At 46.5% G+C, this 21,432-nt stretch overlaps 1 protein-coding gene across 3 annotated transcripts in view; it reads right to left on the bottom strand.

The window, feature by feature from the left end:
- PPP1R12B (protein phosphatase 1 regulatory subunit 12B) overlaps window positions 1–21,432 on the bottom strand; it is a 786,992-nt gene that overhangs the window by 549,454 nt on the left and 216,106 nt on the right. For all 3 annotated transcript variants that reach the window (XM_069238924.1, XM_069238923.1, XM_069238925.1), the window contains exon 10: window positions 4,333–4,533. In XM_069238924.1, coding sequence (XP_069095025.1) covers window positions 4,333–4,533 — 201 coding nt within the window. The remainder of the gene's footprint in view (window positions 1–4,332; window positions 4,534–21,432) is intronic.

A 21,432-nucleotide genomic window follows, 5' to 3' on the forward strand; every position in this document is an offset into this window, starting at 1 on the left:
CCAGGTAAGGAAGGAGAGGGAGAGGAGGAAAAGCGTAAGCAAATATCCCTGACCAGTTCATCCATAGGGCATTGCCTTGGGATTGTTTGTGTGGGTATCTGGATGCGAAGTTTTGGCATTTTGCGTTCTCCCTTGTCGCAAACAAGTCTATCTGAGGTGTTCCCCAGAGTTTGAAATAAGTGTTCAGTATTTGGGGGTGAATTTCCCATTCGTGGACCTGTTGGTGATCTCGAGAGAGATTGTCTGCGAGTTGATTTTGTATCCCTGGTATAAACTGTGCAATTAGGCGAATTTGGTTGTGAATTGCCCAATGCCAAATTTTTTGTGCTAACATGCTTAACTGCGTGGAGTGCGTCCCTCCCTGCTTGTTTAGATAATACATTGTTGTCATGTTGTCTGTTTTGACGAGAATGTATTTGTGAACTATTATTGGTTGGAAAGCTTTTAGTGCTTGAAAAACTGCAAGAAGTTCTAGGTGATTGATATGCAGTTTTGTTTGATGTACGTTCCATTGTCCTTGTATGCTGTGTTGATCGAGGTGTGCTCCCCACCCTGTCATGGAAGCATCTGTTGTTATTACGTATTGTGGCACTGGGTCTTGGAAAGGCCGCCCCTTGTTTAAATTTATGTTGTTCCACCACAGAAGCGAGAGGTAAGTTTGGCGGTCTATTAACACCAGATCTAGAAGGTGACCCTGTGCTTGAGACCACTGTGATGCTAGGCATTGTTGTAAGGGCCTCATGTGCAGTCTTGCGTTTGGGACAATGGCTATGCATGATGACATCATGCCTAGGAGTTGTAATACCATCTTTGCTTGTATGTTTTGTGTTGGATACATGCGTTGTATGATGGTGTTGAAATTTTGAATTCTTTGTGGACTTGGAGTGGCTACTCCTTTTGATGTGTCTATTATGGCTCCCAGGTATTGTTGTACCTTGCGTGGCCGAATTTTGGATTTTGTGAAATTGACGGTGAACCCTAGTTTGAAGAGGGTTTGTATGATATGATTTGTGTGATTTGAGCACTCTATTAACGAATGGGCCTTGATTAGCCAGTCGTCTAGATATGGGAACACATGTATTTGCTGCCTTCTGATGTGTGCAGCGACTACCGCTAGACATTTGGTAAAGACTCTTGGTGCGGTTGTTAATCCGAAACGCAGTACCTTGAATTGGTAATGTATTCCTTTGAATACAAACCTTAGGTATTTCCTGTGCGATGGGTGAATTGGTATATGGAAATAAGCATCCTTGAGGTCTAAAGTTGCCATGTAGTCGTGCAGCTTTAGCAATGGCAATACTTCTTGTAGTGTGACCATGTGGAAGTGGTCTGATTTGATGAAAGTGTTGACTACTCTGAGGTCTAGGATTGGTCTCAGTGTTTTGTCCTTCTTTGGTATCAGAAAGTACAGTGAGTAAACTCCTGTGTTTATTTGTGTGTCTGGCACTAATTCGATTGCATTCTTTTGCAATAGTGCCTGCACTTCTATCTCTAGGAGATTGGAATGGTGTGTTGTTAAATTTTGTGCTTTTGGTGGTATGTTTGGAGGGAACTGTAGAAATTCTATGCAGTAACCATGTTGGATAATTGCTAGAACCCAAGTGTCTGTAGTGATTTTCTCCCATGCTCTGTAATAATGACCTATTCGTCCCCCCACTGGTGTTGTGTGGAGGGGGTGAGTGACATGTGAGTCACTGTTTAGTAGTAGGGGTTTGGGGGCTTTGGAATCTTCCTCTATTTCTAGGGAATTGCCCTCTTCTATATTGTCCCCGAAAACCTCCTCTATACTGTCCTTGGTAACTGGACGGTGTGGCTTGTGAGGTGCTGGCTTGTGTGCTTTGACCCCGAAACCCCCCTCGAAAGGGCGTTTTACGGAATGAGCTGTAATTCCCTCTGCTCTGCGGGGAGTAGAGTGCGCCCATGGCTTTGGCAGTGTCCGTATCTTTTTTGAGTTTCTCAATCGCTGTGTCCACTTCTGGACCGAACAGTTCTTTTTCATTAAAAGGCATATTGAGAACTGCTTGTTGAATCTCTGGTTTAAATCCAGACGTTCGGAGCCATGCATGCCTTCTGATAGTTACAGATGTATTAATTGTCCGTGCAGCTGTATCTGCAGCGTCCATGGAGGAGCGGATCTGGTTGTTGGAGATGGCCTGTCCCTCCTCAACCACTTGTTTTGCCCTATTTTGGAAGTCTTTGGGCAGATGTTCAATGAGATGTTGCATCTCGTCCCAGTGGGCTCTGTCATAGCGCGCAAGTAGTGCCTGGGAGTTCGCGATGCGCCATTGGTTTGCAGCTTGTGCTGCGACTCTTTTACCAGCTGCATCAAACTTGCGGCTTTCTTTATCTGGGGGTGGTGCATCTCCAGATGTGTGAGAGTTGGCCCTTTTCCTAGCTGCTCCTACAACAACAGAGTCTGGTGGCAGCTGTGTTGTGATGAAAGCCGGGTCTGTAGGAGGCGGCTTATACTTTTTTGCCACCCTTGGTGTGATTGCCCTACTTTTGACCGGGTCCTTAAATATGTCTTTTGCGTGCCGGAGCATACCAGGGAGCATAGGCAGGCTTTGGTAGGAGCTGTGGGTGGAGGAGAGTGTGTTCAACAAGAAATCATCCTCGACCTGTTCTGAGTGGAGGCTTACGTTGTGAAATTGTGCTGCTCTAGCCACCACCTGAGAGTACGCGGTGCTGTCTTCTGGTGGAGATGGTTTTGTAGGGTATGCCTCTGGGCTGTTATCTGACACTGGGGCGTCGTATAGGTCCCATGCGTCCTGGTCTTGGTCACCCTGGCTCATGGTGGTGTGAGCTGGGGAGTGTGATGGCGTTTGTGCTGGTGAAACGTTAATCACGGGCGGAGGAGAGGGTGGTGGTGTAACTCTTTTCACCACTTTTGGTTGTGGTGCTTGTTCCGTGTGGAACTCCAACCTTCTCTTTCTCCTAATGGGGGGAAGGGTGCTTATTTTTCCTGTCCCCTGCTGAATGAAGATACGCTTTTGCGTATGGTCCGCATCAGTTGCTTGTAGCTCTTCCTCAAACCTATGCTTCTGCATTTGGGAGGTTAGCGAGTGCTCTTCTGTATAAGAGCCTGAAGCTGGGTCGCTTGCAGTTTGTTTCGGCGTCGAAACTTTGTCTGCGTGTTTTTTCGGCTCCGAGGTGACTTTTTTTCTTTTCGGGGCCGAAACCTCTCGGCGTCGATCTGTTTCGGTGCCGCTGTCTCGGCGTCGAGCCGTGTCCACACCGGCATCTCGGTGTCGAGGCTTGTCTCCAGCACTTTCTCGGTCCCGAGAAGGCTGCGTGCCGGTGTCTCGACCGGAGTCGGACGATCTCGGCACTGTTTGGGCCTTTTTCGGTGCCGACGGTCGGTCACCGATTTTATGGGTTGAGCCATGGCCTGGTGGCAGTGGCGTCCCCTGGGCCTTGTAAATGTTTCTTTGTGTGGTTTTCGACGTCTTACTCACGGTTTGTGTATCGTCGAATCCTTCGGAGTCTGAGTCTTGGATCGAGAAGGTACCTTCCTCTTCCTGTTCCTCGAACTCCCGTCGGGCTGTCGGTGCGGACGCCATTTGAAGTCTTCTGGCTCGACGGTCTCGGAGTGTTTTTCGGGACCGGAACGCACGACAGGCCTCGCAGGTGTCTTCGCTGTGCTCAGGTGACAGGCACAGGTTGCAGACCAAGTGTTGGTCTGTGTAGGGGTATTTATTGTGGCATTTGGGGCAGAAACGGAACGGGGTCCGTTCCATCGGCGTTCTTCAGCACGCGGTCGGGCCGACCAGGCCCCGACGGAGGATCGAAAAATTACCCCGAAGGGCACCGGAGCTCTTCGATCTTCGATGCGGTGTTGAATGTAAGTATGCCGATCCCGAACGCAACAATACCGACGAAAATCTTCCGAAATTAACTATTTTTTCTGTTCCGAAACTCGGAGCGACAGGAACACGTCCGAACCCGATGGCGGAAAAAAAACAATCGAGGATGGAGTCGACGCCCATGCGCAATGGAGACAAAAGGAGGAGTCACTCGGTCCCGTGACTCGAAAGACTTCTTCGAAGAAAAACAACTTGTAACACTCCGGCCCAACACCAGATGGCGAGCTATTGCAGAACATGCGTATCTACAGCGACAGATGCCATCGAACATATACTTATCTAGTGATTTTAAAAAATCTATCCGCTTTGGAACAGAGTAAACCCACAACATTTTTAATGTCTAGCATTGCCCCACTCAAATGAGCATCATAGAATGTATGCACTCCAGCCACTGTTATGTGTTTTACCAACCCCAAGTAGTGACTTATGACGTATCTAGGGGTATGTAGATTTGTGTTTTTCTTCTCACCTTATCTTTGCTATCCAAGAAAGCTGAAATTCGAGGACTTGACGCAGAACGATAAATGGGTGAGCTTCTCTCTTTCAGGGCCTCCCTGGAGGTGGTGACCTCGCTAAGTGCATTGTGGCTTCCAGTTTTCCGCAGCCCCAATCTCCAGGAAGAAGGCGATTCATCTCTCTGGTCTTCGATTTTGTTAAATAAGTTAACAAACTGTGGAAAGGGAGCACAATTATGAAACTCACTTGACATTTAATAACTACCTAGAATCTGCAAAAGACTACCAGATTGGAGGCAAAGAATACGTGGGAGTAACGGAATCCATATCCTATATGACAGGACTAGAATTACACATGTCTGTCCCACCAAGGCTTCATACTTCCATCAGAACACCTTTTTGATTCATTAATCCGGACAACAAGCTCTTTTTCAGATTCCCTCCCCCACCCTCCTCTTTTTGACTCACTCGCACTCCATTTGCTATTATCATCTGCCTGTCAGTACCCATATTCTTGACTATTTAAAGCAAAGGCTGGACATGAAAAACAACAAGAGGTATAAACTGTAATGTTCAAAGGCAAACCAGAGTGCTGTAGCTTATGGGCATCCATGTTGTCTAACTTAATCGCAATGTGTTTCCAGAACACCTAGGCCCTCGTTTTAACCCTGGCGGTCTTTTGACCATCAGAGTTCATGTGGCGGTATTACTTCCAACAGGCGGGCGGTACATACTGCCACATTATGATGTCAATCTCCGACCCGGCGGCCCACAGAGTATCGCCGGCGGCATTATGAGCCGGCCTATCACCATGGTTTCTGTGGCATTAGCAATGCCACAAAAACCATGGCCTAGGCCCTGCCTGTGACAGGGAATTCCTTCCCCGTCACTGGTACGCGGCTCCCCCACCCTCGCCAACACTCACCTGAAACCTCCGCCATCCAAACCCACCCCAAAACCCCCCAAGTCAAACACCCCACCTCCGATACACAAATTCACCCTCCCACCGCCCATAAATACACACATCATTGCCCCACCCCCTCTACAATCACAGCACCCCTCACTGCACGCACACCACATACACCCATTCACGCACACTGGCATACAAGCACTCAATCATTCACTGGCATACACGCATTCACTGGCAAACACACATTCACATACGCATTTGTCCAGACAAACTCACAGACATGCAGACACTCACTTTACCACTTCACTCACACGCATATAACACAACACATAGACGCATACACATACACACACACACACACACACACACACACACACACACACACTCAGACACAAAGACAAAACATTCCACCTTAGGCGAGGAGGTCGTCCGGCAGACAACGGGAAGGGGTGCTGCTACCGCCAGCAGCGCCCCGCCAGCAGAACACCGCCAGGCCGTATTTCTGCTCAAAATACAGCTGGCGGCGTTCTGCTGGCGGGGCGTGCAGGTGGTAGCAGCGCCAGGTCAACACCGTCCGCCAGTATGAACACTGCCGGAATTCCGCCCTTATTGTGGCGGAAGTCAGCCAGTGCTCATAATCTGGCAGACGGATGGTCGCCACCGCGGTGGTATGTTGGAGGTAGTCACTGCGGTGTTAAGATAACATTTCCCAACTGTGTAATTATGCTCCTTCACTTTACAAACAAAGGTGGAGAGGAAGTAGAATACACCATTTCGAGCTTATTGCAAATTTGTTACTTCAAATTCTTGGCTAATCTTTTCTAAAATGTCCATTTTTTTGCTCTATCGACCTCCTGGACCTGTGCTACGTTTCCTGGATTGTCTTCCGGAGGTTGCAGCCAGTCATATCTGCAATCTCTCCAATCTAACCATTTTAGGATACTTTAATATTCATCTCGACAACTCGGATTGCCCCTCGGCTAAATTATTGGCAACCTCTCTCGCAGCACTTCAACTAACTCAGCATGTGTCTGGTCCCACCCATCAGAAGGGTCATACGCTAGATCTTATATTCAGCAACATTGCCAACTTGCTGACGGCCCCCCTTGCCACTACTTTGGACCGATCATTCCCTTCTCTCTTTCACTTTTCCATATGATGCCATCCAAGGGCATCTCCCCAGCACTACTACATCTGGACGTATTTGGTCAAAACTGGACCCGGAAGAATGGCGCAAAGCCCTCCTGGCCCCTGATAAAACCTATCACCCTTCTGCCCCAGAAACTGCAGACTCTTTTGATAAATGGATCTCATCGTCTCTGGATGTTGTTCTACCCATCAGAACCAGAGTAGTCCCCTCATCCCACAAATCTAAACCCTGGTTCTCCCCTTACCTGCTTGAACTTAAAAGAACTGTAAAAAACTTGAGAGACTGTGGCGTAAAAACTACAGTCTCTCTAACAGAGAGATTTACAAGCAATCAATCAGAACTTATCACCACAATATTAAAATTGCCCAGTCCACCTTTTATGGTGAAAAAATAGAATGTTCTTCATGTCCTCAGAAAGAAATCTTTCACATTTTTAAAGATCTTACTTCCCCTCCCATATCTACCCCTATGACGGAGGCCTCCGTCTCCCACAGTGATCGACTGGCATCTTTTTTTCGGGACAAAGTCATCAGTATATACTCTGGGTTCCCCGCCTATATGAATCATCTCCCTACTTGTAAAGACACAGACTCCCTTCCTGTAGGAATCTCTCTAACCTCCTTCTCTCCGAGGAGATGATCATTAACTTCTTGTCCAAAATTAAATCCGGCTCTCCTCTAGACCCCGCCCCTCCCTCTGCTCTCTTGCAGGTAGCAGACATCATTGTTCCTCCTCTCACTAAAATTCTTAACAACTCGTTATCCTCGGGCTCCCTTCCCCAGTCATTTAAACACGCTGTTGTTAAGCCCCTTCTGAAGAAACCCAAACTTGACCACACTCTATTAGAAAATTTCAGACCTATTGCCCTCCTCCCTATTTCCGCAAAAATCCTTGAGAAACAGGTCAACACTGAACTAACCAGCTATCTCGAAAGCAATGAACTCCTTCATCCCACCCAAATGGGCTTTAGAGCCTTGCACAGCACTGAGTCAGCCCTTCTTACAGTAACTGAGTCGGCCCGCCAGCTCTTAGACCTAGGGTCTCACATAGCCATCATCCTGCTTGACCTAAGTGCAGCGTTCGACACTGTCGACCACGATCTTCTCTGTTGGAGACTATCAGATATAGGAGTAGGAGGTTCTGCCCTCTCTTGGTTTTCCTCCCTCCTTAAAGATAGATCTTTCCAAGTTTTGGACCGTACCTTCTTTTCTGGCCTCTTCCCTTTGGCATGTGGAGGCCCCCAGGGCTCGTCCCTTAGCCCTACTCTCTTGAACGATTACTTGTCACCTTTAGCTAGAGTAATCGCCCCTCATAATCTGTCTCTGGTAACTTATGCAGATGACACCCAGGTAGTGGTGTCCCTCTCCAGCTCTGGAGACTCGCCGGTGACTAATCTCTCCCGCTGTATGAGTGACATCGCCAAATGGATGACCGAGTCCAAACTCAAATTTAACGATGGAAAATCGGAAGTCCTGGTCTTGGGCAACAGTCCCCCCGCTCTTCCTCTTCCCTCGCTTTCAGACGCCTTCAGTACTCTTCCTCTCCCCAAATCTCAGGTTAAAACTCTAGGTGTGATGCTTGACCCCCGGCTTACCATGGATTCCCAAGCCAGTAAAATCTCCGCTACCTGTTTTGGTCTCTTGTGCATGTTCAGAAAGATTCTCACCCTTCTCCCTCCTACAGCCAGAAGAATTCTCATTCAAGCCTTAATTCTTTCCCGTCTGGACTACGGAAACTCCCTGTTCCTCAGCTCCCCTCTTAATGTTATAAAGAAGCTGCAAAGAGTGCAAAATGCAGCTGCCAGGCTTCTTACTCACTCCTCAAAATACTCATCCGCCAAATTGGCTATCTCCACCCTCCACTGGCTCCCCATCAAAGAAAGGATCCATTTTAAACCTCTCTGCATTGTCCATAGGGCCCTACATGGTAAAGGTCCCATCTCTCTGAGGAAACGTATTTTCCTGCACACTCCTTCTAGGAACTTACGTTCCTCCTCTCTTAGGTATGCACACATTTCTCGGTCTAAGAGAGCCTGGGGCAACAACTCCTTCTCCAGTAAGGCTTCCCACCTTTGGAACACCCTTCCTACAGAGCTCCGTTATGAATCCTCTGAGCGCCTCTTCAGGAAAAAGCTTAACACTTTTTTATTCTGTAATTAGTATCGACTCTCCCTACTATTCATGCCTTGTTGCTTTTAGCGCTGGGATGCCTTCGGGTTGCCATGCGCTCTATAAATTCTAAAAACTAAACTAAACTTTTTGTATTATCCATTAAAAAAAAAAGCAAGATAGGTGGTACAAGCTGCTGCTGCACAAACATCTGCAATATAGGCATGTAGGGGAATGTGCAGGACTTCTCTGAGAAGCCCAAATATATCTGCTTTCATACGATTAAATGATGAAAAATATATAATAGGAAGAGGCTGCCTCCTCACTGCCTTACTGTGGGGATTAGCATACACTAAACGTCACAAAGGATAAGGTTCTAAATGATTTTGAATTAAATAGAGGCTATTACAAGTTCAATGTCTTTGCAATAATGATTTACACAAACATTAGAAATCAAGTACTGAAAAAGCTAGTTGACTAGCAGCCAATGGCACACCTACTACCCTTGCCAGTGCTCATCTTTCCTCCAGATAGGACGGAGCAGGAAGAATGTTTTTATCAATGAACGTAGACAGTGTGAAAGTGTCCCTTCTAAAACATTGCAGCTGTAGGATCTACCAAGCATGGAAGGATTTGAAGTTCAGCAATAGCTCAAACAAGAGAACATAGTTCATAGAGAGATTAATCCATCATCGTCATTGTAGGAAAATGGCTCCCTGTTGCAGTTACCCCCATACGTTTTGCCTGATATTGATAGTGACTTGACTGAGAAGTGAGCTGGGACCCTGCTAACCAGGCCCCAGCACCAGTGTTCTTTTACTAAAAATGTAACATTGTTTCCACAATTGGCACACCCCTGGCACACTGATAAGTCCCTTGTAAATGGTGTAGGAGGCTGGACTGGCTTGTAGTGAGTACCAAGGGGTACTTGCACCTTGCACCAGGCCCAGTTATCCCTTATTAGTGTATAGGGTGTCTAGCAGCTTAGGCTGATAGATAATGGTAGCTTAGCAAAGCAGCTCAGGCTGAACTAGGAGACGTGTGAAGCTACTACAGTACCACTTAGTGTCATATGCACAATATCATAAGAAAACACAATACACAGTTATACTAAAAATAAAGGTACTTTATTTTTATGACAATATGCCAAAGTATCTTAGAGTGTACCCTCAGTGAGAGGATAGGAAATATACACAAGATATATATACACAATAGCAAAAATATGCAGTATAGTCTTAGAAAACAGTGCAAACAATGTATAGTTACAATAGGATGCAATGGGGAAACATAGGGATAGGGGCAACACAAACCATATACTCCAAAAGTGGAATGCGAACCACGAATGGACCCCAAACCTATGTGACCTTGTAGAGGGTCGCTGGGACTATTAGAAAATAGTGAGAGTTAGAAAAATAACCCTCCCCAAGACCCTGAAAAGTGAGTGCAAAGTGCACTAAAGTTCCCCTAAGGACAAAATAGTCGTGTTAGAGGGAAAATGCAAGGAAAACACAAATCAGCAATGCAACAACGATGGATTCCTGACTGAGGGTACCTGTGGAACAAGGGGACCAAGTCCAAAAGTCACAAGCAGCTCGGAGATGGGCAGATGCCCAAGAAATGCCAGCGGTTGGTGCAAAGAAGCTCTTACTAGGCTGAAGAACTGTGAATACTGCAGGAACGACAAGGGCTAGAGACTTCCCCTTTGGAGGATGGATCCCCCACGCCTTGGAGAGTCGTGCAGAAGTGTTTTCCCGCCGGATGGACGCCAACAAGCCTTGCTACACGCAAATCGTGCGTTTGGCGTTTTTGGACGCTGCTGGGGCCTAGGAGGGACCAGGAGGTCGCAAATTGGACCTGCAGAGAGAGGGGACGTCGAGCAAGACAAAGAGCCCTCACTGAAGCAGGTAGCACCCGGAGAAGTGCCAGAAACAGGCACTACGAGGATGCGTGAAACGGTGCTCGCCGAAGTTGCACAAAGGAGTCCCACGTCGCCGGAGACCAACTTAGAAAGTCGTGCAATACAGGTTAGAGTGCCGTGGACCCAGGCTTGGCTGTGCACGAAGGATTTCCGCCGGAAGTGCACAGGGGCCGGAGTAGCTTGCAAAGTCGCGGTTCCCAGCAATGCAGCCCAGCGAGGTGAGGCAAGGACTTACCTCCACCAAACTTGGGCTGAAGAGTCACTTGACTGTGGGGGTCACTTGGACGGTGTCGCTGGATTCGAGGGACCTCGCTCGTCGTGCTGAGAGGAGACCCAAGGGACCGGTAATGCAGCTTTTTGGTGCCTGCGGTTGCAGGGGGAAGATTCCGTCGACCCACGGGAGATTTCTTCGGAGCTTCTGGTGCAGAGAGGAGGCAGACTACCCCCACAGCATGCACAAGCAGGAAAACAGTCGAGAAGGCGGCAGGATCAGCGTTACAGAGTTGCAGTAGTCGTCTTTGCTACTATGTTGCAGGTTTGCAGGCTTCCAGCGCGGTCAGCGGTCGATTCCTTATCAGAAGGTGAAGAGGGAGATGCAGAGGAACTCGGTTGAGCTCATGCATTCGTTATCTAAAGTTTCCCCAGAGACAGAGACCCTAAATAGCCAGAAAAGAGGGTTTGGCTACCTAGGAGAGAGGAAAGGCTACTAACACCTGAAGGAGCCTATCAGCAGGAGTCTCTGACGTCACCTGGTGGCACTGGCCACTCAGAGCAGTCCAGTGTGCCAGCAGCACCTCTGTTTCCAAGATGGCAGAGGTCTGGAGCACACTGGAGGAGCTCTGGACACCTCCCAGGGGAGGTGCAGGTCAGGGGAGTGGTCACTCCCCTTTCCTTTGTCCAGTTTCGCGCCAGAGCAGGGGCTAAGGGGTCCCTGAACCGGTGTAGACTGGCTTATGCAGAATTGGGCACATCTGTGCCCAACAAAGCATTTCCAGAGGCTGGGGGAGGCTACTCCTCCCCTGCCTTCACACCATTTTCCAAAGGGAGAGGGTGTCACACCCTCTCTCAGAGGAAGTTCTTTGTTCTGCCATCCTGGGCCAGGCCTGGCTGGACCCCAGGAGGGCAGATGCCTGTCTGAGGGGTTGGCAGCAGCAGCTGCAGTGAAACCCCAGGAAGGGCAGTTTGGCAGTACCAGGGTCTGTGCTACAGACCACTGGGATCATGGAATTGTGCCAACAATGCCAGGATGGCATAGAGGGGGCAATTCCATGATCTTAGACATGTTACATGGCCATATTCGGAGTTACCATTGTGAAGCTACATATAGGTAGTGACCTATATGTAGTGCACGCGTGTAATGGTGTCCCCGCACTCACAAAGTTCAGGGAATTGGCTCTGAACAATGTGGGGGCACCTTGGCTAGTGCCAGGGTGCCCTCACACTAAGTAACTTTGCACAAACCTTTACCAGGTAAAGGTTAGACATATAGGTGACTTATAAGTTACTTAAGTGCAGTGTAAAATGGCTGTGAAATAACGTGGACGTTATTTCACTCAGGCTGCAGTGGCAGGCCTGTGTAAGAATTGTCAGAGCTCCCTATGGGTGGCAAAAGAAATGCTGCAGCCCATAGGGATCTCCTGGAACCCCAATACCCTGGGTACCTCAGTACCATATACTAGGGAATTATAAGGGTGTTCCAGTAAGCCAATGTAAATTGGTAAAATTGGTCACTAGCCTGTTAGTGACAAATTGTAAGTAATTAGAGAGCATAGCCACTGAGGTTCTGGTTAGCAGAGCCTCAGTGAGACAGTTAGGCACCACACAGGGAACATATACATGCACACCTATGAGCACTGGGGCCCTGTGTGACAGGGTCCCAGTGACACATACATATAGGCCACAAACCTATGAGCACTGGGGTCCTGACCAGCAGGATCCCAGTGACACATAACAACCATACTGAAAACATAGTGTTTTCACTATGAGCACTGAGGCCTGGCTATCAGGATCCCAGTGAGACAGTGAAAACAGTGACAAACACCCTGACATACACTCACAAACAGGCCAAAAGTGGGGGTAACAAGGCTAGAAAGAGGCTACCTTCTCACAAATGGTACCAGTGGTACCACACGCCATGTGACCAGGGAAGGTCCCTAAGGGCTGCAGCATGTGTTGTGCCACCCTATGGGACTCCTCACCTAAAACATGCACACCGCTACTGCAGATTGTGTGTGTTGGTGGGGAGAAAAAGGCAAAGTTGACATGGCATCTCCCTCAGGATGCCATGCCCACAAAATACTGCCTGTGGCATAGTTAAGTCACCCCTCTAGCAGGCCTTACAGCCTGAAGGCAGGGTGCACTATACCACAGGTGAAGGCATAGCTGCATGGGCAATATGCCCCTACAGTGTCTAAGTCTATTTTCAGACATTGTAAGTACAGTGTGGCCATTTAAGGTATATGGTCTGGGAGTTTGTCAAAACGAACTCCACAGCTTCAAAATGGCTACACTGAATACTGGGAAGTTTGGTATCAAACTTCTCAGAATAATAAACCCACACTGATGTCAGTGCTGGATTTATTACAAAATGCACACAGAGGGCATCTTAGAAGATGCCCCTTGTAATTTACCCAGTCCATCAGTGCAGGACTGACTAATCAGTGCCAGCCTGCCACTGAGATGAGCTTCTGCCCCCCTGGGGTGAGAGCCTTTGTGCTGTCTGAGGACAGAAACAAAGCCTGCACTGGGTGGAGGTGCTTCTCATCTCCCCCTGCAGGAACTTTAACACCTGGCAGTGAGCCTCAAAGGCTCATGCCTTTTTTTTACAGCACCCCAGGGCATCCCAGCTAGTGGAGATGTCCGCCCCTTTGGCCACTGCCCCCACTTTTGGCGGCAATGCTGGAGGAGATAATGAGAAAACAAGGAGTCACCCACCAGTCAGGACAGCCCCCAAGGTGTCCTGAGCTGTGGTGACCCCTGCCTTTAGAAATCCTTCATCTTGAGATTGGAGGATTCCCCCAATAGGATTAGGGATGTGTCCTCCTCCCATCAGGGAGGAGGCACAAAGAGGGTGCAGCCATTGGCTACTGCCCTCCTGACCTAAACACACCCCTAAATTCAGTATTTAGGGGCACCCAAGAACCCAGGAAAGCAGATTCCTGCAGCCTACACCAAGAAGGACCGCTGACCTGAAAGCCCTGCAGAGACAACGGAGACAACAACTGCTTTGGCCCCAGACCTACAGGCCTGTCCCCAGACTCAAAGAACCTGCACAGCGATGCATCCAACAGGGACCAGCGACCTCTGAAGCCTCAGAGGACTGCCCTGAACCAGAAGGACCAAGAAACTCCTGTGAACAGTGGCACTGTTCAAAAACAGCAACAACTTTGCAACTTTCTTGCAACTTTTAAAGACTTCACTCTTCCAGACGGAAGCATGAGACTTCACCCTCTGCACCCGACGCCCCCGGCTTGAGCTCCAGAAAACCAACACTACAGGGAGGACTCCCAGGTGACTGCGACCTCGTGAGTAACCCGAAACGACCCTCCTGGATCCCCACAGCGACGCATGCACAGAGAATCCAAAGGCTCCTACTTACCACGACTGCCTGTAACAAGGAACCCGATGCCTGGACCAAGCACTGCACCCGCAGCCCCCAGGACCAGAAGGAACCGAACGTCAGTGCAGGAATGACCATCAGGCGACCCTCTGCCTAGCCCAGTCAGTGGCTAGCCTGAGAAGCCCCCCCTGTGCCCTGCCTGCACCGCTAGAGTGACCCCCGGAGTCCCTCCATTGATTCCTACACAAAACCACACACCTCCTGCTTTGCACACTGCACCTGGCCGCCCCTGTGTCGCTGAGGGTGTGATTTGTGTGCCTACTTGTGTCCCCCGCAGCCCCCCCCCCCTTAGTGCTCTACAAAAAAAACCCTGGTCTGCCCTCTGAAGACACAGGTATAAGCAGACTGGAACCGGAGCACCCCTGTTCTTCATAGGCGCCTATGTGTTTTGGGCCCTCCTTTGACCTCTGCACCTGACTGGCCCTGTGTTGCTGGTGCAGTAATTTTGGGGTTGCTTGAACCCCCAACGGTGGGCTGCCTATGCCCAGGAACTTAGACTTGTAAGTGTCTTACTTACCTGACAAACTAACCATAACTTACCTCCCCCAGGAACTGTTGATTTTTGCAGTGTCCACTTATAAAATACCTTATTGCCATTTTAACTAAAACTGTATGTTACTGCTCTAATGCAAAGCTCCTAACTTACCTATGTGGAGTACCTAGCATTGTATGTATTTACTTCAAATCTTGAACTTGTGGTTCTGAAAATAAATTAAGAAAATATATTTTCTATATAAAAACTACTAACCTGGAGTTAAGTCTGAGTGTGTGTTCCTCATGTATTGTCTGTGTGTGTACAACAAATGCTTAACACTACCCTCTGATAAGCCTACTGCTCGACCACACTACCACAAAATAGAGCATTTGAATTATCTAATTTTGCCACTATCAGCCTCTAAGGGGAACCATTGGACTCTGTGCACACTATCTCTTACTTTGGGATAGTATATACAGAGCCACCTTCCTACAATCATAATTTTTGTTACAGAGAACTTCAGAGTAGAGAACCTGTTGAAATGGTCACATTCAGAATCCAGCAAATGGTGAGAAATAAATTTTACTTAAATGGATTTGGCCAACTGATCTCAATTTTGACTCATTTGTGACAAAATCTTCATTAGCATGTGTGCTACTGGAAACACTGTGCAGAGCTTACAGAGCATGTGAAAAATGAATCAACACCAAGCCAATTATTACCAGGGGCGGAAATTGCAGGCATACCATGCAATCTATTACTGCCCATATGAGCTGAAACTTCATGTTGATGAAAAAAAACACTCAAGTTGAAAATAGCTTAGACTAAGGGCCATAGGTACGAACACATTTTTCCAGAGACACAGAATAGGTAAAACCCTTTGATACATCTGGCCTCAAGTTTTAAAGAGGCAGTCGTTGAAATAGTGTACTTATACCTAGTAGGGTTGAGGAAAAGCAGTAACGTCCAAGAGAACATTTTCTCAATACTCAAGGAGCAGAATTTTGGCAGGAGACCAGAGTAGGGGAATTAATACTACAAACCTCCACTAAAATGTGTTCACTCTCAAAATTATGGTATGTGTTTTGCATTATTTAGTTAGGTACACACAATATCTTGGACCTCCCCATCATTTTTCTACAGCCCTGAATGCTGTTTCACATAAAACTGATTATTTTTCCACATGTTGATTATTTCTCAGCATTTATGCTCAACATAATGTACATTTTCAACTTTTATAGTCTATTTTCATTTGACACAGTGATAATATACGCAGTTTAAACATAAAACTAACAGAATTGTGGGTGAAATATCAGAGTTTCTGCTCACATTACATCACTAATCATGGAAAAAAATGTTCACCACCAGCCCTGCCAAGTGCCCTACATCATGGGTTAGACTAACACATTTTAGTGCAAGTGTTCGCATCACAGGACTAAAATGCACTACTCATCCATAATGGCACTCCTGGGAAAATCAGGTAAAAGGCTCTAACAAGCCAGGCTACAATTCACAAAAGCAGCCAGCGCACCTTTAACTTGATGCGGAGGTGGTGCCTGCTGCGCTGTGCAAAGCTGGTGCAGAGCCTGTAAGAAATTCTGTGTCTGGTTTGCACCAGCCCGGCGGGGAGGGATGAGTGCTGGCATGTCCATTTTTATGGGCAAGCGCAAAGCGCGCCGTCTATTCTGTAATCTCTCTTTGGCCTTCAAACCACGCCCACGTCAGTCACTCACATTGGTTCGTGGGCTTGCCTTTTAAAATCTGTTTTCTTTCATTTATGAAAGGCACGTATACGTAATGCCTTTTCCGGTGTTTAGCCCACCTACACAGCACCGGTAAACTACTAAAAACACACAAGGCTCGATGTTTTCTGCCTGGGGTCCGAACTACTTTATCTGTTTATTTTCCACGCAGTGCGATCGGGCTGCATTTTACATCGAGGATCGCTCTGCGTTTTTTTTCTTCTTTACAACGCTAATAGCTCTAACTCGAGTAAATGCGAGACTCGTTGCATTGAAAATGCTTGTTTAGGTTGCAGCTTACCAGACAGTGCAGCTGGTAAGAGAGGGCAAGAGAGCACATGATTGCAAGCCCTGAAGCTCCATTATCTGACATGCTGCACTGCCTGGCGCTAGTGCAGCATGTTAGATATATATTGCGTCTGTGCACCTGTTGTTTCTGTGCAAGGCTGGGCTGTTACAACCCCACCTGACACATAAGCAATACATCCCAGGGGAGCTCTCTTCGGGTGCAAGGTGTTATTGCAGCTTTTCAAAGGAAACAAACAATCTCTGATATCTTTTGTTTACAACTAAAGCTGTAAATGGCAAGCAATCGAGGTGGTGAGTAGATGCCCTGGCGCCCCCTTTGGGTGAGCCTCTGCTGTGCTGCCTTGCAGGCTCCTAGCTGTCAGTCCTCAACATTCAGGTATGCATAAACATACTGCACACCTCACGACGGCAAGCTTTCAGTGACAATTATTATTAGCAAAGATTAGTAAGAAGGCAATTCTTATGCTACATGCTGTGTTTTTATATTACTTACACAGTTCATTAGGGGCTTGGGTGAAGTAAGGGATTGGCTCACCCCCCAGGTTGATCGGGTGTCGGTGGTAGAATCCACTACGAGTAGGTTATTAGTTGAGGGTGGTTTAAGGGTGGGATTAGGAGGTGGGTTATAAGTAGGGTTAAAGGTACGGGCAGCCTCTTTGGCCACTGTCACTCCCAGGTATAAGCATAGTAAGATTTTTGAGGTGAGGAATGCCAAAGGGTTATAAAGTTAATGAATATTTAGAGGTTCATTTTTAGGATTTTGTGACTGTAGAGTAAATATTGGAGAAGGCTAGAAGAATAGTGCAGGCTTTAAAAATATTGCAGGATGAGGGAAGGGAAGATCTTTTGCAGGAAGGAGTATCAGAACAAGCTTGGGTGGGGTTAAAAAGGCCTAAGAGTGTATCTTCAGAAGGTGTGGCGGTGGCAGTAATTGTTTGCGCGTCACCGATATATAAAAACAAACAATTCAAACAAAAGTGTGTTTCTGGCAGAAAGGTACGCACGTCGCCGGAATGTGAGGGAGTTTTCTAGGGTGAAACTGGATTTTACTCACCAAGTCAGCAGCAAGGACAAGGAGTGGTGGATCTAAGTTTGCATGCCGTTCAGGTGCCTTGTTAAAGCAGCACATAGGCGGTTGTGGAAGAGGCGCTGTGATGGATAGTGCGGTGCCATTTGAGAGCGGCTTGGGGGCATGTGAAGGAGACGCGCATATGCATAGCAATGCGTGCGTCACTAGGGAGAGGGTACAACAAGCCCTACTCCCTTCAAAAAGAAGCGTGGTGCATGTAAGACGCGTTAGAAGAAATAACATTAGAAAGGGCAAACAAGATGGCGACACCCATATTGATTGAGCAGGACACTATTATTTTAGTGTCTGATGATGAAGGAGACCAACAAACAGACTCATTAAGGTGGGATTCAGGCATTTAGATGATTGAAACGCCCATAAGTAAGCAAGAGGGCAGAATGCCGCAAATTATTCCAAGAATGGTAGCCTCATGTTACATAAAGTGCAGAAATGGGACGTAAATAATCAGATGCTTTTTCAAGCAGGGCAGCATATTAAAATGAATGAAAATGAAAATGTCACTTACCCAGTGTACATCTGTTCGTGGCATTAGTCGCTGCAGATTCACATGTTTTGCACAGTCCGCTGCCTGGTGTTGGGCTCGGAGTATTACAAGTTGTTTTTCTTCGAAGAAGTCTTTTTTGGTCACGGGACCGAAAGACTCCTCCCTCTTCGGCTCCATTGCGCATGGGCGTCGACTCCATCTTAGATTGTTTTCCCCGCAGAGGGTGAGGATGGAGTTGTTTGCTATAAATAGTGCCCATGCAATGGAGTGAATACGTATGTACATAAAAAGTTTATAATAATTATTTACAAATGTACAAATGTTTAAGATTTAAGATCTACTTCTAAACGGCTACAGGCTTCCCGGGGAGGCGGGAGGGCACATGTGAATCTGCAGCGACTAATGCCACGAACAGATGTACACTGGGTAAGTGACATTTTCAGTTCGATGGCATATGTCGCTGCAGATACACATGTTTTGCATAGACTATAAAGCAGTTACCTCCCCTAAAAGCGGTGGTTTAGCCTGTAGGAGTTGAAGTAGTTTGGAATAATGTTCTTAGTACAGCTTGGCCCACTGTAGCTTGTTGTGCATTTAGTACGTCTACACAGTAGTGTTTAGTAAATGTATGAGGCGTAGACCAGGTTGCAGCCTTACATATTTCGCTCATAGGAATGTTTCCTAGAAAGGCCATTGTAGCCCCTTTCTTTCTGGTTGAGTGTGCCTTTGGTTTAATAGGCAATTCTCTTTTGGCTTTAAGATAGCATGTTTGAATACATCTGACTATCCATCTAGCAATGCCTTGTTTAGAGATTGGATTTCCTATGTGTGGTTTTTGAAAAGCTATGAACAGTTGTTTTGTTTTCCTGATTAGCTTTGTTCTGTCAATGTAGTACATTAGTGCTCTTTTGATGTCTAATGTATGTAGTGCCCTTTCAGCCACGGAATCTGGTTGTGGGAAGAACACTGGCAATTCTACTGTTTGATTTAAATGGAATGGTGAGATTACTTTTGGCAGAAATTTTGGATTTGTTCTTAGAACTATTTTATTTTTGTGTATTTGAATAAAAGGTTCTTGTATGGTAAATGCCTGTATTTCACTTACTCTTCTGAGGGATGTGATTGCAATGAGAAATGCGACTTTCCAGTTTAGATATTGCATTTCACAGGAATGCATGGGTTCGAAAGGTGGACCCATGAGTCTTGTTAAGACGATGTTAAGGTTCCATGAAGGAACTGGTGGTGTTCTTGGTGGTATAATTCTTTTTAGCCCTTCCATGAATGCTTTAATAACTGGTATTCTAAATAGAGACGATGAATGAGTAGTTTGTAGGTAAGCAGATATTGCTGCGAGGTGTATTTTTATAGATGAAAAAGCGAGATTCGCTTTTTGCAAATGTAGTAAGTATCCCACTATGTCCTTTGTAGAGGCATGCAATGGTTGGATTTGATTGGTATGGCAGTAGCAAACAAATCTTTTCCACTTAGATGCATAGCAGTGTCTAGTGGAAGCTTTTCTAGCTTGTTTTATGACCTCCATGCATTCTTGTGTGAGGTCTAAGTGTCCGAATTCTAGGATTTCAGGAGCCAAATTGCCAGATTCAATGATGCTGGGTTTGGATGCCTGATCTGTTGTTTGTGTTGTGTTAACAGATCTGGTCTGTTGGGTAGTTTGACATGCGGTACTAGTGAAAGGTCTAGTAGAGTTGTATACCAAGGTTGTCTTGCCCATGTGGGTGCTATCAGTATGAGTTTGAGTTGGTTTTGACTCAACTTGTTTACTAGATATGGAAGGAGAGGGAGAGGGGGAAAAGCGTATGCAAATATCCCTGACCAACTCATCCATAGAGCATTGCCTTGTGATTCGCGGTGTGGGTACCTGGATGCGAAGTTTTGGCATTTTGCGTTTTCTTTTGTTGCGAACAAATCTATCTGGGGTGTTCCCCAAATTTGAAAGTACTTGTTCAGAACTTGGGGGTGAATTTCCCATTCGTGGACTTGTTGGTGGTCTCGCGAAAGGTTGTCTGCTAGTTGGTTTTGGATCCCTGGAATAAATTGTGCTATTAGGCGAATGTTGTTGTGAATCGCCCACTGCCATATTTTTTGTGTTAGGAGGCACAATTGTGTTGAGTGTGTTCCTCCTTGTTTGTTTAAATAATACATTGTTGTCATGTTGTCTGTTTTGACAAGAATGTATTTGTGTGTTATTATGGGTTGAAAGGCTTTTAACGCTAGAAATACTGCTAACAGTTCTAGGTAATTGATATGAAATTTTGTTTGGTGTACATCCCATTGTCCTTGAATGCTGTGGTGATTGAGGTGTGCTCCCCACCCTGTCATGGAAGCATCTGTTGTTATAACGTATTGAGGCACTGGGTCCTGAAATGTCCGCCCTTTGTTTAAATTGTTGCTGTTCCACCATAGAAGCGAGAGGTATGTTTGGCGGTCTACCAACACCAGATTTTGAAGTTGACCCTGTGCCTGTGACCATTGTGATGCTAGGCACTGTTGTAAGGGTCGCATGTGTAGTCTTGCGTTTGGGACAATGGCTATGCATGATGACATCATGCCTAGAAGTTTTAGCACAAATTTTGCTTGTATCTTTTGGTTTGGAAACATAGCACTTATTACCTTGTGGAATGCTTGCACTCTTTGTGAACTTGGAGTGGCAATTCCCTTTGATGTGTTGATGGTTGCTCCTAGATATTGTTGTGTCTGACACGGTTCGAGGTGTGATTTTGTATAGTTGATGGAGAAACCCAGTTTGTGAAGGGTTTGTATGACATATGTGGTGTCGTTTGTGCACTTTTTTACTGTGTTGGTCTTGATTAGCCAATCGTCCAGGTAAGGAAACACATGTATCTGTTGTCTCCTGATATGTGCTGCTACTACTGCTAGACATTTTGTGAACACTCTTGGTGCAGTTGTTATTCCGAATGGCAACACTTTGAATTGGTAATGTATTCCTTTGAATACGAACCTTAGGTACTTTCTGTGAGAAGGGTGTATCGGTATATGAAAGTACGCATCTTTTAGGTCTAATGTGGTCATGTAATCTTGCTGTTTGAGCAGTGGAATGATGTCTTGTAGTGTGACCATGTGAAAGTGGTCCGATATGATGTAGGTATTTAGTGTCCTGAGATCTAATATTGGTCTTAATGTTTTGTCTTTGTTTGGAATTAGAAAGTACAGGGAGTAAACTCCTGTGTTTTTTTGTTGTACTGGTACTAACTCTATTGCATCCTTTTGCAGTAGTGCTTGAACTTCTAGTCCTAAAAGTTCTAAATGTTGTGGTGACATTTTGCGTGC

The sequence above is a fragment of the Pleurodeles waltl genome, chromosome 6 (genome assembly GCF_031143425.1).
Source record: "Pleurodeles waltl isolate 20211129_DDA chromosome 6, aPleWal1.hap1.20221129, whole genome shotgun sequence".
In the NCBI taxonomy this organism is placed as follows: domain Eukaryota; kingdom Metazoa; phylum Chordata; class Amphibia; order Caudata; family Salamandridae; genus Pleurodeles; species Pleurodeles waltl.